The sequence below is a fragment of the Mobula birostris genome, chromosome 17, assembly GCF_030028105.1.
Source record: "Mobula birostris isolate sMobBir1 chromosome 17, sMobBir1.hap1, whole genome shotgun sequence".
NCBI lineage: Eukaryota > Metazoa > Chordata > Chondrichthyes > Myliobatiformes > Myliobatidae > Mobula > Mobula birostris.
Genome location: NC_092386.1, coordinates 49,154,172 through 49,170,838, shown reverse-complemented (window position 1 = coordinate 49,170,838; position 16,667 = coordinate 49,154,172). Strand labels below are relative to the sequence as shown.

Genomic DNA, 16,667 nt, shown 5'->3' with positions numbered 1-16,667 from the left:
TCCTTTTTGTAAATACTGTTAATTGGGCCATCGGTTAATCGGGATAGCCTCTTATTTGGGACAACTCCTAAAGAACAAAACCTAATTGAGAAAATAGTCCAGATTTCCTTTGCTTATATGGGATACTATGCTATTTAATTGAGACAGGAGACTGTTGCTGAATAGTTTCTAGCTAGTGTCAGTCGCATGTGCTTGTGTGACCATTAGACTCAACACCATGCTTCAAGCAAAGAGTTTTTAAATTGCAAGTGTTGGTGTTCTAAAAGCAGTGATTTCTGTCACTGGTAGTTGTTGAGAAATAAGCAGTAAGACCATTCAGAACTGTTTTGTTCACTGCGCTTTCAAGCATTCAGGTTTGGAGATGCTGGAAAGGGTCAGAAGTGAAAGTGAAATTATTTCACGACTTCAAAAATTAGGAACTATGAAGAATTTGAAGATATTGACAAACAAATTGAACATTACAAGGAAAATGATGATTTGGAGGATGCAATCATCGACAGTATTGTATGAAGGCAGTCCATTATCTACCCTAGGTGTCTGTGCTCATTTTGTTCATTTACAGTTAAAAGAACATGACATGGATGAATTCCTCCCTGCCAATAAATATTAGTAGTATTGGCAGTGTTCCAATTTGTTATGTATTTAATTCAAATATATAATCTGTTACTCAGTTTGTCTTTCTTATACATTTTTAACTATTTCCATGAAACTTTGGCTAATTGGGGCAGCCGCTTAATTGGACTAAAATGTACAATTAACCAAAATCTGCTGTATATCTATTGTTTGGTGTACATTATAGACGACTCACATTGATTGTTCACCTGTTCTCTGGCACTGTTTTCTAATGAATTCTGATAGGTATACAGCAGCAGAATTCAGATAGTCTTATATAAGAGGCATAGATCAAGTGGATAGCCAGAGACTTTTTTCCCCCAAAGTGGAAATGGCTGATACCAGGGGGAATAAGGTGATTGGAGAAAAGTATAGAGGGGGATGTCACAGAGTCATAGAGAAGTACAGCACAGAAACAGGCCCTTTGGCATATCTAGTCCATACCAAAACCATTTCAAGTCCTCTGCCCATTGACCTGCACTTGGACCATAGCCATCCATATTCCTACTATCCATGTACCTTTCCAAACTTCCCTTAAATGGTGAAATTGAGCTTTCATGGACCAGCTGTTCTGGCAGCTCATTCCACACTCTCATAACCCTCTGAGTGAAGATGCTTCCCCTCATGTTCCCCTTAAACTTCTCACCTTTCACCCTTAAGCCATGGCCTCTGGCTGTAGTCCCACGCAACCTCAGAGGAAAAAGTCTGCTTGCATTTGATCTATCTACACTCCTCATAATTCTGTCACCTCTATCAAATCTCCTCTCAATCTTCTACATTCTAAAGAATACAGTCCTAACCTATTCAATTTTTTCATATAATTCAGATCCTCCAGACCCAGGAACATTGATTTATGAAGGCCAACGTGCCAAAAGCTTTCTTTACAACCTCATCTACCAGTGACAGCACTTTCAATGAATTATGTATCTGTATTCCCAGATCCCTTTGTTCTACCACACTCCTTAGTGCCCTACTGTTCACTGTGTAAGATCTACCCTGGCTGGTCCTACTGAAGTGCAAAACTTTGCAAGTGTCTGCATTAAACTCCATCTGCCATTATTTCAGCCCATTTTTCCAGCTGATTCAGATCTCCCTGCAAACCATGGTAACATTCCTCACTGTCCACTATACCTCCAATCTTGGTGTCATTTGCAAATTTGCTGATCCAGTTAACCACATTATAATCTGGATTATTGATATAGATGACAAACAACAAAGGAACCAGCACTGATCCCTGCGGCACACAGCTAGTCACAGATCTCCAGTCAGACAGGGAACCATCTACCTCCACTCTCTGGCTTCTCCCACAAAGCCAATGCCTAATCCAATTGACTTCCTGAATGCCAAGCCACAGGACCTTCTTGATCAGCCTCCCATGCAGGACCTTGTCAAATGCCTTACTGAAGTCATTGCAGATAAAATCTACTGCCTTGCCTTCATCCACTTTCCTGGTAACTTCCTTGAAAAACTCTATAACATTGGTTAGACATGACCTACCATGCACAAAGCCATGCTGACTATCCCTAATCAGTCCCTGTCTATCCATGTGCTTATATATCCAGTTCCTTAGGATACCTTCCAATAATTTTCCCACAACTGACGGCAGACTCACTGGCCTATAATGACCTGGTTTCTGTTTAGAGCATTTTTTAAACTGTGGAACAACATTGGCTATCCTCCAATCCTCTGTTACCTCTCTTGTAGCTAAGGAGATTTAAATATCTCTGTTAAGGCTTGGGTAGGGTCCGAGGGAACACCTTGTCAGGCTCTGGAGATTTATCCACCCTGATATGCCTCAGGGTAGCAAGCACCTCCTCCTATGTAATCTGTACAGGGTTCATGGTTGAGGCCACTTTGCCTCACTTCTATAGACTCCCAATCCATTTCCCAAGTAATTACAGATGCAAAGAATGCATTTAAGATCTCCCTCATCTGTTTTGGCTCCATACATGTAGCTTTCTATGTTATATTTTCTACATACAGTACCTTCTAGCAATATTGCTAACTTTTTCTATCATGAGTTCCAAAGCCATACTTTCTAAGTGATACATTATTTAGCATGGCTAATGCAAAAATGGCACTAATCATTTAGCAACCTACAGTAATTAATACTTCATGGGCTATCTCATCAACATCATTTGTTGCCAAATAACTTAAACATTAATAACGGCAGTAAAATATGAGTGAACTCTTCGTTATCAGACAGAACTTATTGAAAGCGTGCAATGGATTTGTTATAACTTTTTTAAGCTGTATTCCTCAAAGAAATCAATCTGTCTGTCATGCCGTACAACTATCTTTGAACCCAGCGTTCCTATATGTTTATTTACCTTTGACCTCTTTCCTGTTTATCTCCAAAGAAACATTGAGGCTGTAGTGCTATTGCGTACATCACAGCAATATAACATGATGGTTTCGCTAAGCTAATGAACTAAGCTCGGACTCTTACTTTTCTAGCTAATACATGCTCACAAACATTTAAGCTAGAGACAAATAGGAAATCTTTGTTACCTGCAAGTTCCATGTCTGTTGAACGTATTCCCTGATGAGATGGTCCTTCAGGTCTTCAAATGGTCCAACTTTCGGTTCAATTCCACTTGGTCGATTACATGGTTTTTTCAGAAGACAGACAAGGCCATCAGTTGATTCAGTATGGTATTCACAAACATCCACAGGACTTTTGTGGGACTTTCCACCAGCTATGAGATAATTTCCACTTAATTCTCTTTCTATAGTATAGTGGTAACACTTATTACCATATGCCACAGATAAGGCAAAGCCCCCAAGGTAGTTGCGACTTTGACGTAAAAGATAGAGGCCATCAGCCATTCCAGCCTGCTTCAGGAAGCTCTCTGCTTCATCTCGTGTGATGCTGCCAAAGAAGTAAGGTAGGTGATTTACTCTCTCAGCCATTTTCTTTGCTGAAGTTTATAACTGGCAGAAATGTTTCGTTGGACTTCTGAACTCCTAGACTAGCCATGAAAGAAAGACAAGAAGCAGGTGTTATCATTACAGTATCCATTGTCTAATTAAGAATACATGCAATAAAATTTAGAATTTCAACGATCCACATTGTATTAAAAAAATTGACATAAGAATACAGAAACAATGAAAGCACATATGTACTGCAATGTTTTGTTCATAATATTTCCTTAATGATAAATAGCCCTTCAAATCACAGAGTCATTGAGTAAAATGGCATAGATGTAGGCTCTTCAGCTCAACAAGTCCATGCTTACCATAGTAACCACCCAGCAATCCAAATTTCCTGTGTCCGTCCTATATCCCTCCAGCCACCGCCCCTCCACGTACCTATTAAATGATTCTTAAATACACTCAGTGGACACTTTATTAGGTACACCTGTTCATTAGTGCAATTATCTAATCAAAGATCAAAGTTCAAAGTAAGTTTAATATCAAAGTACATATATGTCACCATATACAACCCTGAGATTCATTTTCTTGTGGACAAACTCAACCAATCCAAGAATCATAATAGGATCAATGAAAGACTGCACCCAACAGGACAGACAAACAACCAATGTACAAAAGAAAACAAACTTGTGCAAATATAAAAGAAAAGTAATAAATAAATATTGAGAGCATGAGATAAAGAGTCATTGAAAGTAAGTCCATAGGTTGAGGGAACAGTTCAGTGTTGGGGCAAGTGAAGTTGAGTGAAGTTATCCACACTGATTCAAGAGCCTGATAGGCTTCGAGCTGTGCTTAGCCTCACGATCACAAGTGTAAAGAGAGTAGAACGGGGGATAAGTACATAGCCCTGTGGTGCACCTAGGCTGGTGGAGGTTGTGGAGGACATGTTTTTGCCAGTTCAAACTGTCAGGGGTCTGCAAGTGAGGAAATCAAAGGATCCAGTTGCATAAGGAGGTATTAAGACCAAGGTCTTGATGCTTATTGATCAGTTTTGTGGGGATGTTAGTATACGTGCTGAGCTGTGGTCAATGAAGAGCATCCTGATGTATGCATCTTCGCTGTCCAGATATTGCAGGATTGAGTCAATAGCCAATGAGATGGCACCTGCTGTGGACCTGTTGAGACAGTAAGCAAGTTGGAATGGATCCCAGTCAGTTCTGAGACAGGATTTGATATGTTCATCATCTCTCAAAGTACTTCATCACAGTGGATGTAAGTGCTACTGGACGACAGTTATTTCACCTCATCCATACTTTTAATACGGCCCAGTCAGTATTGGGGAATTTAAAATCCCACACTTACACAACCAGATTATACTTACAACAAGGAATATTTTATCTACACACCTGCTGTTCGGATTCCTGCTGACTATTTGATGGTCTATAATACAGTCCCACTAGATTGACACTCCCATTCCTGTTTCACAGTTGTCCCCATATGGCCTCACTGGATGAACCCCCATAAATCTCACCTGATACGTGCACCCCTATTGGAAAGGGTGCACCCTCTCCTTGTAACCTGTACCTCCATCACACCTGCAGCATCCCTGTCCTGAAAAATTGAGCTATCAGTCCTGCTGTTCTCTCAGCTATGTTTCTGTTATGGTTATAACATTTCAGTTCTCAGAGCCAATCTGCACTCTGCGTTCCCCTGCCTTACCTGTAAACATCAAGCATTGAAATAAATGCAATTTAACTGAGCAATCCTTTCCCTGCCTGAATACCAGCCTTGCTCCTGCTTTATCCCATGACTTGCTTCTGCTCAGAGTCCCAACCCCTGCCAATCCAGTTTAAACCCTGTCATGCAAATCGGTATAATACTTATAGTAACACTTTAACTTTACGATCAATTGGAATGTTCAATACTCTAATTTACCATTACTTTGCAACCTGTTAACTGGCAGTAAAGTTACTTTGTGTAGAAGAATAAAACTAATCTCACTTATTTTGTAGGTTGATTGAAATTCAAGCAACGAGTTCAACTTTCAGGTACTCATTTAATTGATCTTAAAAATGATTTTAAGCCAAGTTCCAATAATAATTCTACATGTTCTTATTTGAATCTTTTACTGCCTCACACATCTTTTACAATCTGTTGCACTCCCACTTTTATTGGCAATTTAATTAAGTTTGAGCCGAGACTAGCTCATGATTACAACCCGATCCCCAATGGATTTTATTGAATATTAACCTTACTCCACAGTTATGTGCATGGAGCGACATATTATGCTGTTAGTATACAAACTTGCTGTAATTTAATAAAATTAATTAAGGTACTTCAATTTAAATTATTTTGTAATTTAATTTTATTATATGAAATGGACACTCATGCAAACTCATTCAAGTTTAATTTTATTCAGTCTCAAACCGTTGCATAGCAACAGAACTCTACTTGAAGCTAAAATTCTGAGATACTTATGTAAATTGCTTCAACATGAGTATGCAAGTGAGGGCGTGGATGGGAACAGTGCAGTTAGCCAAAAGAAGTAAACTACTTTAGTGTCCTCGTTGACTGAGTGAAACATGAGAACATTGGATAATGACTGGTGAACCTATACACTCAACAATAATTTTTTTAGTGCAGATATGCCCAGCTAATTTCCCATCAGCAAAATTCATTAAAACCATAAGACATAGGAGCAGAATTAGGCCATTCAGCCCATCAAGTCTGCTCCACCATTCAATCATGGCTGATTTATTTTCTCTCTCAACCCCTTCTTCTGTCTTTTTCCCATGTCAAGAATCTATCAAGCACCATTTTAAATATAACCAGCGACATGGCCAGCAAAGCTGTATGTGGCAGTGAATTTCACAGATTCACCAATCTCTGGCTAAAGAAATTCCTCCTCATCTCTGTTCCAAAGGGACATCCTTGTATTCTGAAGCTGTGCCCTTTGGTCCATGAGTATCCCACTGTTGGAAAAATTCTCTCCATATCACTATCTAGGCCTAGCAATATTTGGTATGTTTCAACGAATTCCCTTCTTATTCTTCTGAACTCCAGTGAATAAAGACCCAAAGCCATCAAACGTTCTTCATACATTAACCCTTTTATTCCTGAGATCATTCTCATAAACCTTCTACAGACCGTTTCCAGTGTCAGAACATGCTTTCTTAGATATGAGGCCCAAAACTGCTCGCAATACTCTAGATGGACTCTAACCAATGTATTCTGCAGGCTTCCTGCTTCCTTAATACTACCTAACCCTCTGCCTAACCTTGTATCATCTGCAAACCTGGTCACAAAGCCATTAGTTCCAGCATCTAGATCATTATATAACATGAAAGTTAGCAGACTCAACCTGCGGAACACTTCTAGTCATCAGCAGCCAAGCAGAAAAGATCCCCTTTATTTCCACTCTTTGCCTCCTGCCAGTCAGCCAATCTTCTATCCATGCTAGTACCTTTTCTGTAATACCATGGGCTCTTATCTTGTTCAGCAGATTCATGAGTGGTACCTTGTCAAAGGCTTTCTCAAAATCCAAGTAAACCACATTGACTGAGTCTCCTTTGCTGCCAATGGTGAAGCTATTAAACTCTGAATCACATACAGATCCAAATTTGACAGACTACAGAGAACTTGGATCTTTGTCTCATGGCCTGCCAGAGCCTGTTTGGATGATTACGCTGCACCAGAAAAGCTTGCTCCTGTTTGTAAAGTCAGGCTGCTACCCCAGTTTGCGGAAAAATTAGAAACTGAAGGAGAACTTACACCACTGCAAGCATGTCACACAATCAATGAAAGCATTACTTCACCAAATATAGAAGTTAGCTGATAACCATACGTCACACAGCCACTTTGTTCTAACTTAATGACTGAGAATGGTGTTGGCAGGGTATAATAGTGGCAAGGGTTCTGAGTTACCATTACATTTTGATGGTATACCCTGATATATGATTCATATGCTAAAGCTACAGAAAGTTGTAAAATTAGTCAGCTCCATCTTGGGTTCTAGCCTCCACAGCATCCAAGACATCTTCAAGGAACAGTGCCTCAGAAGGGTGACATCCATTATTAAAGGCCCCTGTCACCCAGGGCATGCCCTCTTCTCCTTGTTACTGTCAGGTAGAGGTACAGAAGCCTGAAGGCACATACTCGGCAATTCAGGATCAGCTTCTTCCCCTCCGCCATCTGATTCCTAAATGGTCATTGAACCCACGAACACAACCTCACTGTTTTTTTTAATATCTGTTTTGCACTACTTTAATCTCTTTAATATACATACTTTATTTCCTTACTTATTTCTTTTTTTCTTCGTATATTATCAAGTGTTGCATTGCATTGCTGCTGCTAAGTTAACAAATTTCATGACACATGTCAATGATAATTAACCCGATTCTGTTTCTGATACATGGATAGAATACCTAGAATTGTGGTGGAATTTGTAGCAGCACTGTGACTGTGAGGCAGTGGCTAGTAGAGCTTAGACACCTGACTTCCTGAGCTGAAGGGTTGCGTGTATGTGGTGTTTGCACATTCTCGCTGTGGCTGTGTTGCTTTCCTCTGGGTGCTCCAGTCCCTTCCCACATCATAAAGACATGAAAATTGTTAGTTAATTGACCCAGTAACTTGACCCTGGTGTGTAAGTGAGTAGTGGAATCCAGCGGGAGTTTGATGAGAAAGTGCAGAGAGTATAAAATGGCATAAACGGGGGATTATTGTAAAGGGGTGTTTTTTTGTCAGTGTGGACTCGATGGTTTGAAAGCCTCCCTATGAGGCGTCTTTCTGTGACATCCTAATGAGCCTTGACATAACATTTGTTCACTTACTTGTTCCATGCACCCAATCACTGGAATGTGCAAAGTGGAGTTCGGTAACATAAGACCCAGTTGAGATTTTGTGATAATTTGGGCAGAGTTACTTCACAAATTGCAGCACAAAATAATCTGAGTATCAGAGTATTGTCAACAGTTTTTGTCCCCATATCTCAGAAAGGATGTTTTGTTATTGGAGAGAGTCCAGAGGAGGTTCACAAGGATGATTCTGGGAATGAAGGGGTTAATGTATGAAAAGTGTTTGGCAGCTTTGGGCCTCTACTCACTGGAATTTAGAAGAATGCCTGGGGATCTCGTTGAAACCTACCAAATGTTGAAAGGACTAGATAGAGTGGATGTGGAGAGGATGTTTCCTATGGTGGGGGTATCCAGAACTAGAGGGCACAGCCTCAAAATTGAGAGGCGACCTTTTAGAACAGAGGTAAGGAGGAATTTTTTTAGCCAGGGTGTAGTGAATCTGTGGAATCCACAAACTGCAGTGGAGGCCAAGTCTGTGGGTATATCTAAGGCAGAAGTTGATAGCTTCCTGATCGGTCAGAGCATCAAAGGATATGATGAGAAGGTAGGTTGTCTGGGTTGAGTGGGATTGGGGATTAGCATGATAGAATGGTGGAGCAGACTCGATGGGCTGAATAGCCCAATCCCGTTCCTATGTCTTATGGTCTAACATTGTGCAACTTAACAAGAGGCTCGCCCAGAAACGGCAAATATTTCTTACAGGTGTCTTACTGTTGTGGGACCATGAATATTCCAGCAAGATTTATAAAGGAACTTCGGCCCAATGTCAGATCGTAAGAGCCAGTCATTTAACCCTCCTCTTACCTCACCACCCACCCCCTCCCCGACTCCCACTCCCGCTAATATCCCCACACTCTACCCTTCAATGAAGCATTTGGCTTCTTCTCACTCAACAAACCAATTACCTTGGACTGCCCCCCCAGAGTTCACCAGCTTTATATAAAGTCTACGTTTCTTCCATTATTGCTTCCAATAAGCTGTAAACGTATGATGTTTTAAGCAGTAATGTGCTATATGTGTAGAAAAAGCAACCATTTTGCAGGTAGCAATCTTTGGACCATCATAAGAAACACACTACAGCTCCCTACTGCTTCCTATGCCTTTGCCTGTCTGCATTACACATGTCTTCTCTATCTGGCTGCGAATGCATTGGGCACTGACTATAAATCTGAGCCAGCTGTCATGAATAGCGTACTGCAGCAGACAATAAGGATTTAAATTCCCACCACATCACTTTCAAGTTTAAGTTGAAGTTTAATTGTCATTCAACCTTACATGACCACTCATGAATACAGTCAAACAAAACAGCGTTATTCTAGGGCCAAGGGGCAAAACATTGTACCTACAGTCATAAACAGTACGAGGCACATATAAGGTAGCAAGCATACAGTATACAAAATACCAGTAAATTACAGTCACACAAAAAAATATAGTCCAAGCCCCTGAGTCCATGAAAGTTACAGCAGTCTGCAGTCAAACTCAAGACGGCTTGTCTTCTGCCGCATGAACGATGGAGGGGCAGCACTAACTGCAGCTTAGATGACGCGCCACACTGCCACAGTACTTCAGTGTAGTGCACCGAATCCAATGCCTCTCTCCTGGGTAGCTGTAACCAGGCGACGCCGCAACTTGAGGCCTAATCCTCGCTACGACAGAGACCACGCAGGTCCCCTGCCATCTGCCAATACACCAGTGAATCGGACTTGCAGCATTGTACATTAACAATGCCCAAGAGTCCTGCGATCACAAGAAAAGCAACTAAGATGATCACTCACTGTAAGACTGCACATCACCTTCACCCACCGACTCCTCCGACATCCCTCTGACGCAGACAGCAGCACGATTCACACCAATTCTGGCTATTTCAGTTTCTCTGCCAATGAGCAACTTGCCGATAGGGTAGAGATGCAGTACTTTAAGTTCTTACTGTCCAACAGGGTCTTACTATCGTAAAAAGTTCTGTTTAAAAAAGATAATACCTCCTCTGGTTGGCCCTGTAGAAGCTATTGGACTGAGTATGCTGCCATCTTACCAGAAGGACTACTTGCATGTGAAATCAGCTTGGCACAATGCTATTTTTTAATTCAATATATATCTGCCTTCACCTTCTCAGTCTTGATAAAATTACTATTTTCCAGGGTTACAAAAGGCTATCAAATCCTGAAATATATCAGATCTGTGCACCTTTCAATGCCTCAATTACTTTGACTTAGACATTTTGGTCAGAGCAACCATGTTAGATATTTTTCTAACTATTGAGAATGTTTGCTGATTATCAAAGTTTTACTGCACGATCTTGCTTTATGATGTGAGCAAAGCAGACTATCCCATTTCCCTATTTATGTGAATAAATAGATTTAATCCCTATTGCTTATTTCATAAACTGTAAGTTTTGATCAGGTATACAGTAACACAAGTTATTGACCATCCTGTAAGTACAGCCAACTCAGTCAAGATGAAAGCTCATTTTCAATCACAGTGAGCCAATTATTTAATTGCCTTTTATATTAAATTGCTTTCACTTCCATTTGGAACATACATACCCAATAAATATTCACTCCATGGATATCACAGTTCAACGTTGGCTGTGTTTATAAGTAGTATAGAAGATAGGATATGGAAAATCTATATTTTGGACTTAACTATAATAGCTCTTAAATTGTTGCATCAGTAATTTCACCAGTGCAATACCCAGGTATTGTTGCAAGGAACCCGACTACACAGATACAACCCAAACAGAATTCTAAGTCTAATGGAACCTAAGCAGTTGAATTGGAATGATGTGCGCAGAATCTGATCACGCCCTATTCCACTCCTTGCTTTGCTTTCATAATGTAGATGTTTTTTCTGCATTGTTGTTATTTGAGGCAATACTGCTTATACACGAGACTGAAATGTAAATTGTTTAGCATTTGTATACCAAATAGATTAAACATCAGCGTGCCACTGAAGACTGTAAGGTGCATCCACCCCATCAGCCTTTCTCCACATGGATACAATGGACTGGGCAGGAACTACCAGTATCAGGAGTCACCATGGTACCTCTCATTTCATTTAAATTCATTTAAAGCAGATCACTTTGAAGAGATGCTATCCCCAATAATGTGCAGTTGATTACACAGAAACTAGACCTCTGTCAATAAAAGCTTGTTTTTCCTACAGAAGAGATTTTGGTATTCTTACTGGCTTCATAATGTACTTTTTCATCAAACACCATGGACATTTTGCATCACACATAAAAGTGACCGTTATTAAAGGATAGAGATTTTTAGCATGGACATAACTAAACTTCTAATACATCTCTTCTTCAAACTAATAAAGCAGCTGAATTAGTGTCATACCTGATCTAAATTTTATTTGCCTCATTATATCATAATAACTCCAAAAATGTATATTGGAAAGGAAAAACAATAAAGCAGCACCTATAAAGGGCAGTAAGCATTTTCACATTCCCAAAGAACTGTTAAGAAGACATTTTTTGAATGGAAGAAAGACAATTGGTCATAGTGAAAGATGTAGAAATCCTGGGTCTGAAAATCCACTATTGGTTATTAATATTTATTAATATTAATAGTTATTAATCCACTAATAGCCAGTGATATTAATTATTATTATTATCTATCTCTTCACTCGGCCTTGGATCACCTGGACAATTTTAATACCTATATCAGACTGCTGTTCATTGACCACAGCTCAGCGTTCAGCAGAATCGTACCCCCAGTTCTAATCAACAAGCTCCAAAACCTGGGCCTCGGTACCTTCCTCTGCAACTAAATCCTTGACTTCTCACTGGGAGACCACAGGCTGGGCAGATTGGAAATAACATCTTCTCCTCACTGCATCACCTGAGCCCTGACTCTGATTCTGACATCATTGTGCTGCATTGTCGACTCAGTGCCAGCGCACTGCTTTGAATTTTCCATTTCAGCACACTTGAATAATTGCATTCTGCAAATGCAGCTTTACCTTTGGTTTTCTATTCCCAAAGCCATTTTTCTAAACTAGCTGATTTATTAAAACAGTGCAATCAATTTGAAAGCCAACAGCCTTGGACTAACAGTAGTTTTTGCAGTCTCTCTGTGAGTCTGGGTTATCTCGGGTAATGATGAGTTTGAGTACAGAGAGGAAATTAAGAACCTGGTGGCATGGTGCGAAGACAATAACCTATCCCTCAACGTCAGCAAGATGAAAGAATTGGTTGTTGACTTCAGAAGGAGTAGCGGACCGCACGACCCAATTTACATCGGTGGTGCGCAAGTGGAACAGGTCAAAAGCTTTAAGCTCCTCGGGGTCAATATCACAAATGACCTGACTTGGTCCAACCAAGCAGAGTTCACTGCCAAAAAGGCCCAACAGCACCTTTACTTCCTGAGAAAACTAAAGAAATTTGGCCTGTCTCGTAAAACCCTCACTAATTTTTATAGGTGCACTGTAGAAAGCATTCTTCTAGGGTGTATCACAACCTGGTATGGAAGTTGTCCTGTCCAAGACTGAATGAAGCTGCAGAAGATCGTGAACATGGCGCAGCAAATCACACAAACCAATCTTCCGTCCATGGACTCACTTTACACTGCACACTGTCGAAGCAGTGCTGCCAGGATAATCAAGGACACAACCCACCCAGACAACACACTTTTCGTCCCTCTTCCCTCCGGGACAAGGCGCAGGAGCTTGAAGACTCGTACGGCCAGATTTGGGAACAGCTTCTTTTTAACTGTGATAAGACTTCTGAACGGATCCTGACCCACATCTGGGCCGTACCCTCCAAATATCTGGACTTGCCTCTCGGTTTTTTTGCACTACCTTACTTTCTATTTATGATTTATAATTTAAATTTTTAATATTTACTAACTTTTACTATTTTTAATATTTAATGTTTGTAATTCAGGGAGTGGGAAGCGCAGAATCAAATATCGCTGTGATGATTGTACGTTCTAGTACCAATTCTTTGGCGACAATAAAGTATAAAGTATAAAGTATAAATTCACCTTCTATGAGTGCTTCAGTACTACCATTACAGCTTCATGGATCAGCAATACCACAGAGTTTCCAGGATTACAAAACAGCGTGGTGTCTGCGTTGCAAATTGGACACTCAGTCATGCACATTCAAGGAAGAGGTGAGAGATTGTCTCCAGCAAGCACTGTAAATCTATTTAGAAATGTTTCCCTTGAACTTAGTTCACAAGCTCTCATGCTTTGCCTCCATTAGCAGAGCATTCTGTGGCAATATGGAGGCTGACAACACAGTGCAAATTTGGCAATCCTAAGGATACTGCTGTGTATCGCCAGGAAGTGTAAATCATATATTTTCAGATCCAGTCTGTAAATAACACAGCAGCTGAGAATTAATCAGCATGAACCTATAATAAATATTCTGTGAAAACTGAGCTGTACTATTTTCAGTACATGCATGGTTTCAGTTTAAAAGTGCCAACTAGGATTAGTTAACTGATAATATAAAAGGTAAAGTTTGTGCTGGACATGTCACTTCACTCTGGGAAAAAAAACTGAAAATATTCAGTGCATTCTCCTGGAAGGATCTAATCTCACTTCTGTGAATACTGTACCACCAAATTAATAACAGCAGATCCATTTTTATAGAAATATTTCATTCTTTGTCACTATTTCACTCTATGGTTTTAAGTGACAAATGAGTTGACAGTCCAGCAGGTTTTCTTTTCTGTAATCAAGAACGATGTGATTTGCAAACTATTCTTAGCACACTCTGGTGTTACATTTCTGTTCAGGTTATTTCCATGCAATTGCTAATTTGCTTACTATTAATATTGCTTTAAGTAGCACAGCGAGTATTTTAATGGAAATGCACGAAAAATTATTTTAAAACTATGTTTTAATTTATTGCAGCTGATTGGTGACTCCTGAAATTCGCAACATATTGAATGCAAAATTTGTTGCAATTGAAGGCTTACTTTGAAGAATAATCCAAGACAGGAACAGGGAGTCACGCAGTTACAACAGCGTCACTTCTAACTTGCTGAGAAGTTGGTATTTCTAAAAGTGATGGTGTCAAGGTGAGGTTGATGGACTCAGTCCGTGTAACACTCAGAAGGCCTGCATTGAGGGGTTGAGGGGCTGAGAGACTGACTGAAGTGTACAGTGGCCACTAATGGACAGGGTGAGACCAGGTTGGGTGAAAGCTCCTCAATTATTATGACCCCAGAAGGCCACATGAGTGGTGACGGTCCTAATGGCTTTAAGGAGTGAAACTGAACACTGCTTAATGCATTGACATTCTTGTACATAATTTTATTATGAATGAAGTTTATTTTGATATAAAAATGAGTACTTGTTTCAGTAAATAGACATCTATTCAAGTGTAAAATATGACGCACATAAATCCTGAATTGGTTAAAGCACATGCTATGCCAGTTTGAATGGCCTCACAGGAACTAGGACGTGATATGCCCAAGGAAGTTAAGGCTCACGTGAGTAGGGGAGCTCTGGGAAAGTACAGCAAGTTTGTCAAACTTGATGCATCCCTACAAACTCATTTTGCTCTCTTTCTCCCATCCCGCTCCCTCCTCTGTTGAGCCATGACAGCTGCCTATCTCATGCACAGTTTAACTTCCTGTAGCACAAAGCATGTAAACAGCCTTAGTATGCACATTTACAACCTACAGGACTCAAATGAGACTCAGGTTTCAAAATTGTGGTTGTTCCTTTATAACAGAAGCAGCCAGCCGATCAATGCAATGCATGGGTTAACTGCTAAAAATACATAAGTATATGTTTACAAGCTCTTAATTCAATTACAAATTTTAACTAAATCAGGTGTGTGTGTGTGGGGGGGTGGAAATCAGATCTGGAAAAAAAATTGCAGACTCTCATTCTGCTAATGTCTTTTTAGGGCTAGAAACAAACTAAACTCTTAACCTCTTTCTATTACCCTCTTCAAAACAATGAGGATCATTTTTATATCGTTATCTGGATGTAATGCTGGGCCCTGTCAATAGTTTCCAGTATACGAAACCAGGCAATTTTGAGGATCAGCTACGAACTTGGAGTTATAGAGCCACACCCAAGCAGTATTTCGGAAAATGCAAATTCAAAGTTCAAAATACATTTTGTTTTCAAAGTACTTACAAATCATACAGCCTTGAAATTCATCTGCTTGCAGGCAGCCACAAAAGAAGAAACCCAAAAGAATCCTATTTAAAAAAGACCAACATCCAATGCACAGAGAGAGAGAGAAAAAAAAAGCACGAATCCTGCAAACAATAAAAACGAGCAACAGCATTCAGAACAAAACTGAGTCCATAGACACGAAGCCTGGAGAAAGCAGAGCAGGCCCGTAGCTTCAGTCTCAGGTCATCACACAGCGGGGCAAATCACCACCAAGCCCAGACATCTCACCTCTCCCGGAAGTTCCGGGAGTCTTCTGCATATTGATAGTGGCTCCTTGATGCCCGCAAATTATATACGATGTACTGGAAATCGATTTTTTTGAGAGCAAGCAAGCAAGAGAGAGAGAGCAAGAGAGAGTGCAAGAGAGAGCAAGAGAGTGCGCGAGAGAGTGAGAGAGGGAGCGAGAGTGTGTGTGAGAGAGAGAGAGAGAGAGAGAGAGAGAGAGAGAGAGTGCGAGAGAGAGAGAGCACCATGGCAGAGTGTTCCAAAAAAAGAAAATATAAAACGTACATCACCCCAGGCTACACTAAAATGTACCCCTGCCTAATCGGGGTCAAAAATAATGACAGTGTTGCTTGCTGCACTGTTTGCAACAGTGACTTTTCTATTGCCCATGGTGGGTTAAGACTGTAAAAGACATGTTGAGGTGAGTTTAACAGGTGTCATTCATTCATTAGCATAGCTAACGTTATTTAAACTAGCTGGCTAGCTGCTAAGGAGCTACTCTATTGCAGACATCCCACCTCTCCCGGAAGATCCGGGAGTCTCCCGCAAATTGAGGATGCTACCTCCCTGAAATGAGTTTTTGCAGAGTGGGATGTCTGCAAGCCCACAGACACGAAGCCTCAGAACCTCAGCACCGTGGAGAGCAGAATAAACATTGGGGAACAGCGAATAGAACTGGCCCCGACCCTTGCCTCCTATCCCTTTTCAGTCCATCTGGGCTAGCGTTTGAATTGTCTGAACACCAGGCCATCCCTTGCACTAGGCCTGGACCCCGTCGCAGCGATACACTCTGGGCCTGGATCCTGCCGCCATGACCTTTCCAAGTTGGCCTGGGGCTTAGATCAACCCGGCCTCATTCTCAGTTTAGGGGGAGAGGCTCCAAAGTAGCTCCACTCCAACCTCACCTTTCGCTCACCTTCATTGTTTGCAGGGATCATTTACCACAATTTACCAC

At 40.7% G+C, this 16,667-nt stretch overlaps 1 protein-coding gene across 3 annotated transcripts in view; it reads right to left on the bottom strand.

Moving 5' to 3' along the window:
- syk (spleen tyrosine kinase) overlaps window positions 1-16,667 on the bottom strand; it is a 131,942-nt gene that overhangs the window by 85,565 nt on the left and 29,710 nt on the right. For 2 of the 3 annotated variants that reach the window (XM_072281690.1, XM_072281692.1), the window contains exon 2: window positions 3,124-3,584. In XM_072281690.1, the coding sequence (XP_072137791.1) occupies window positions 3,124-3,525 (402 nt within the window). In that variant the 5' untranslated portion in view covers window positions 3,526-3,584. The remainder of the gene's footprint in view (window positions 1-3,123; window positions 3,585-16,667) is intronic. The other variant, XM_072281691.1, reaches the window with a different exon arrangement.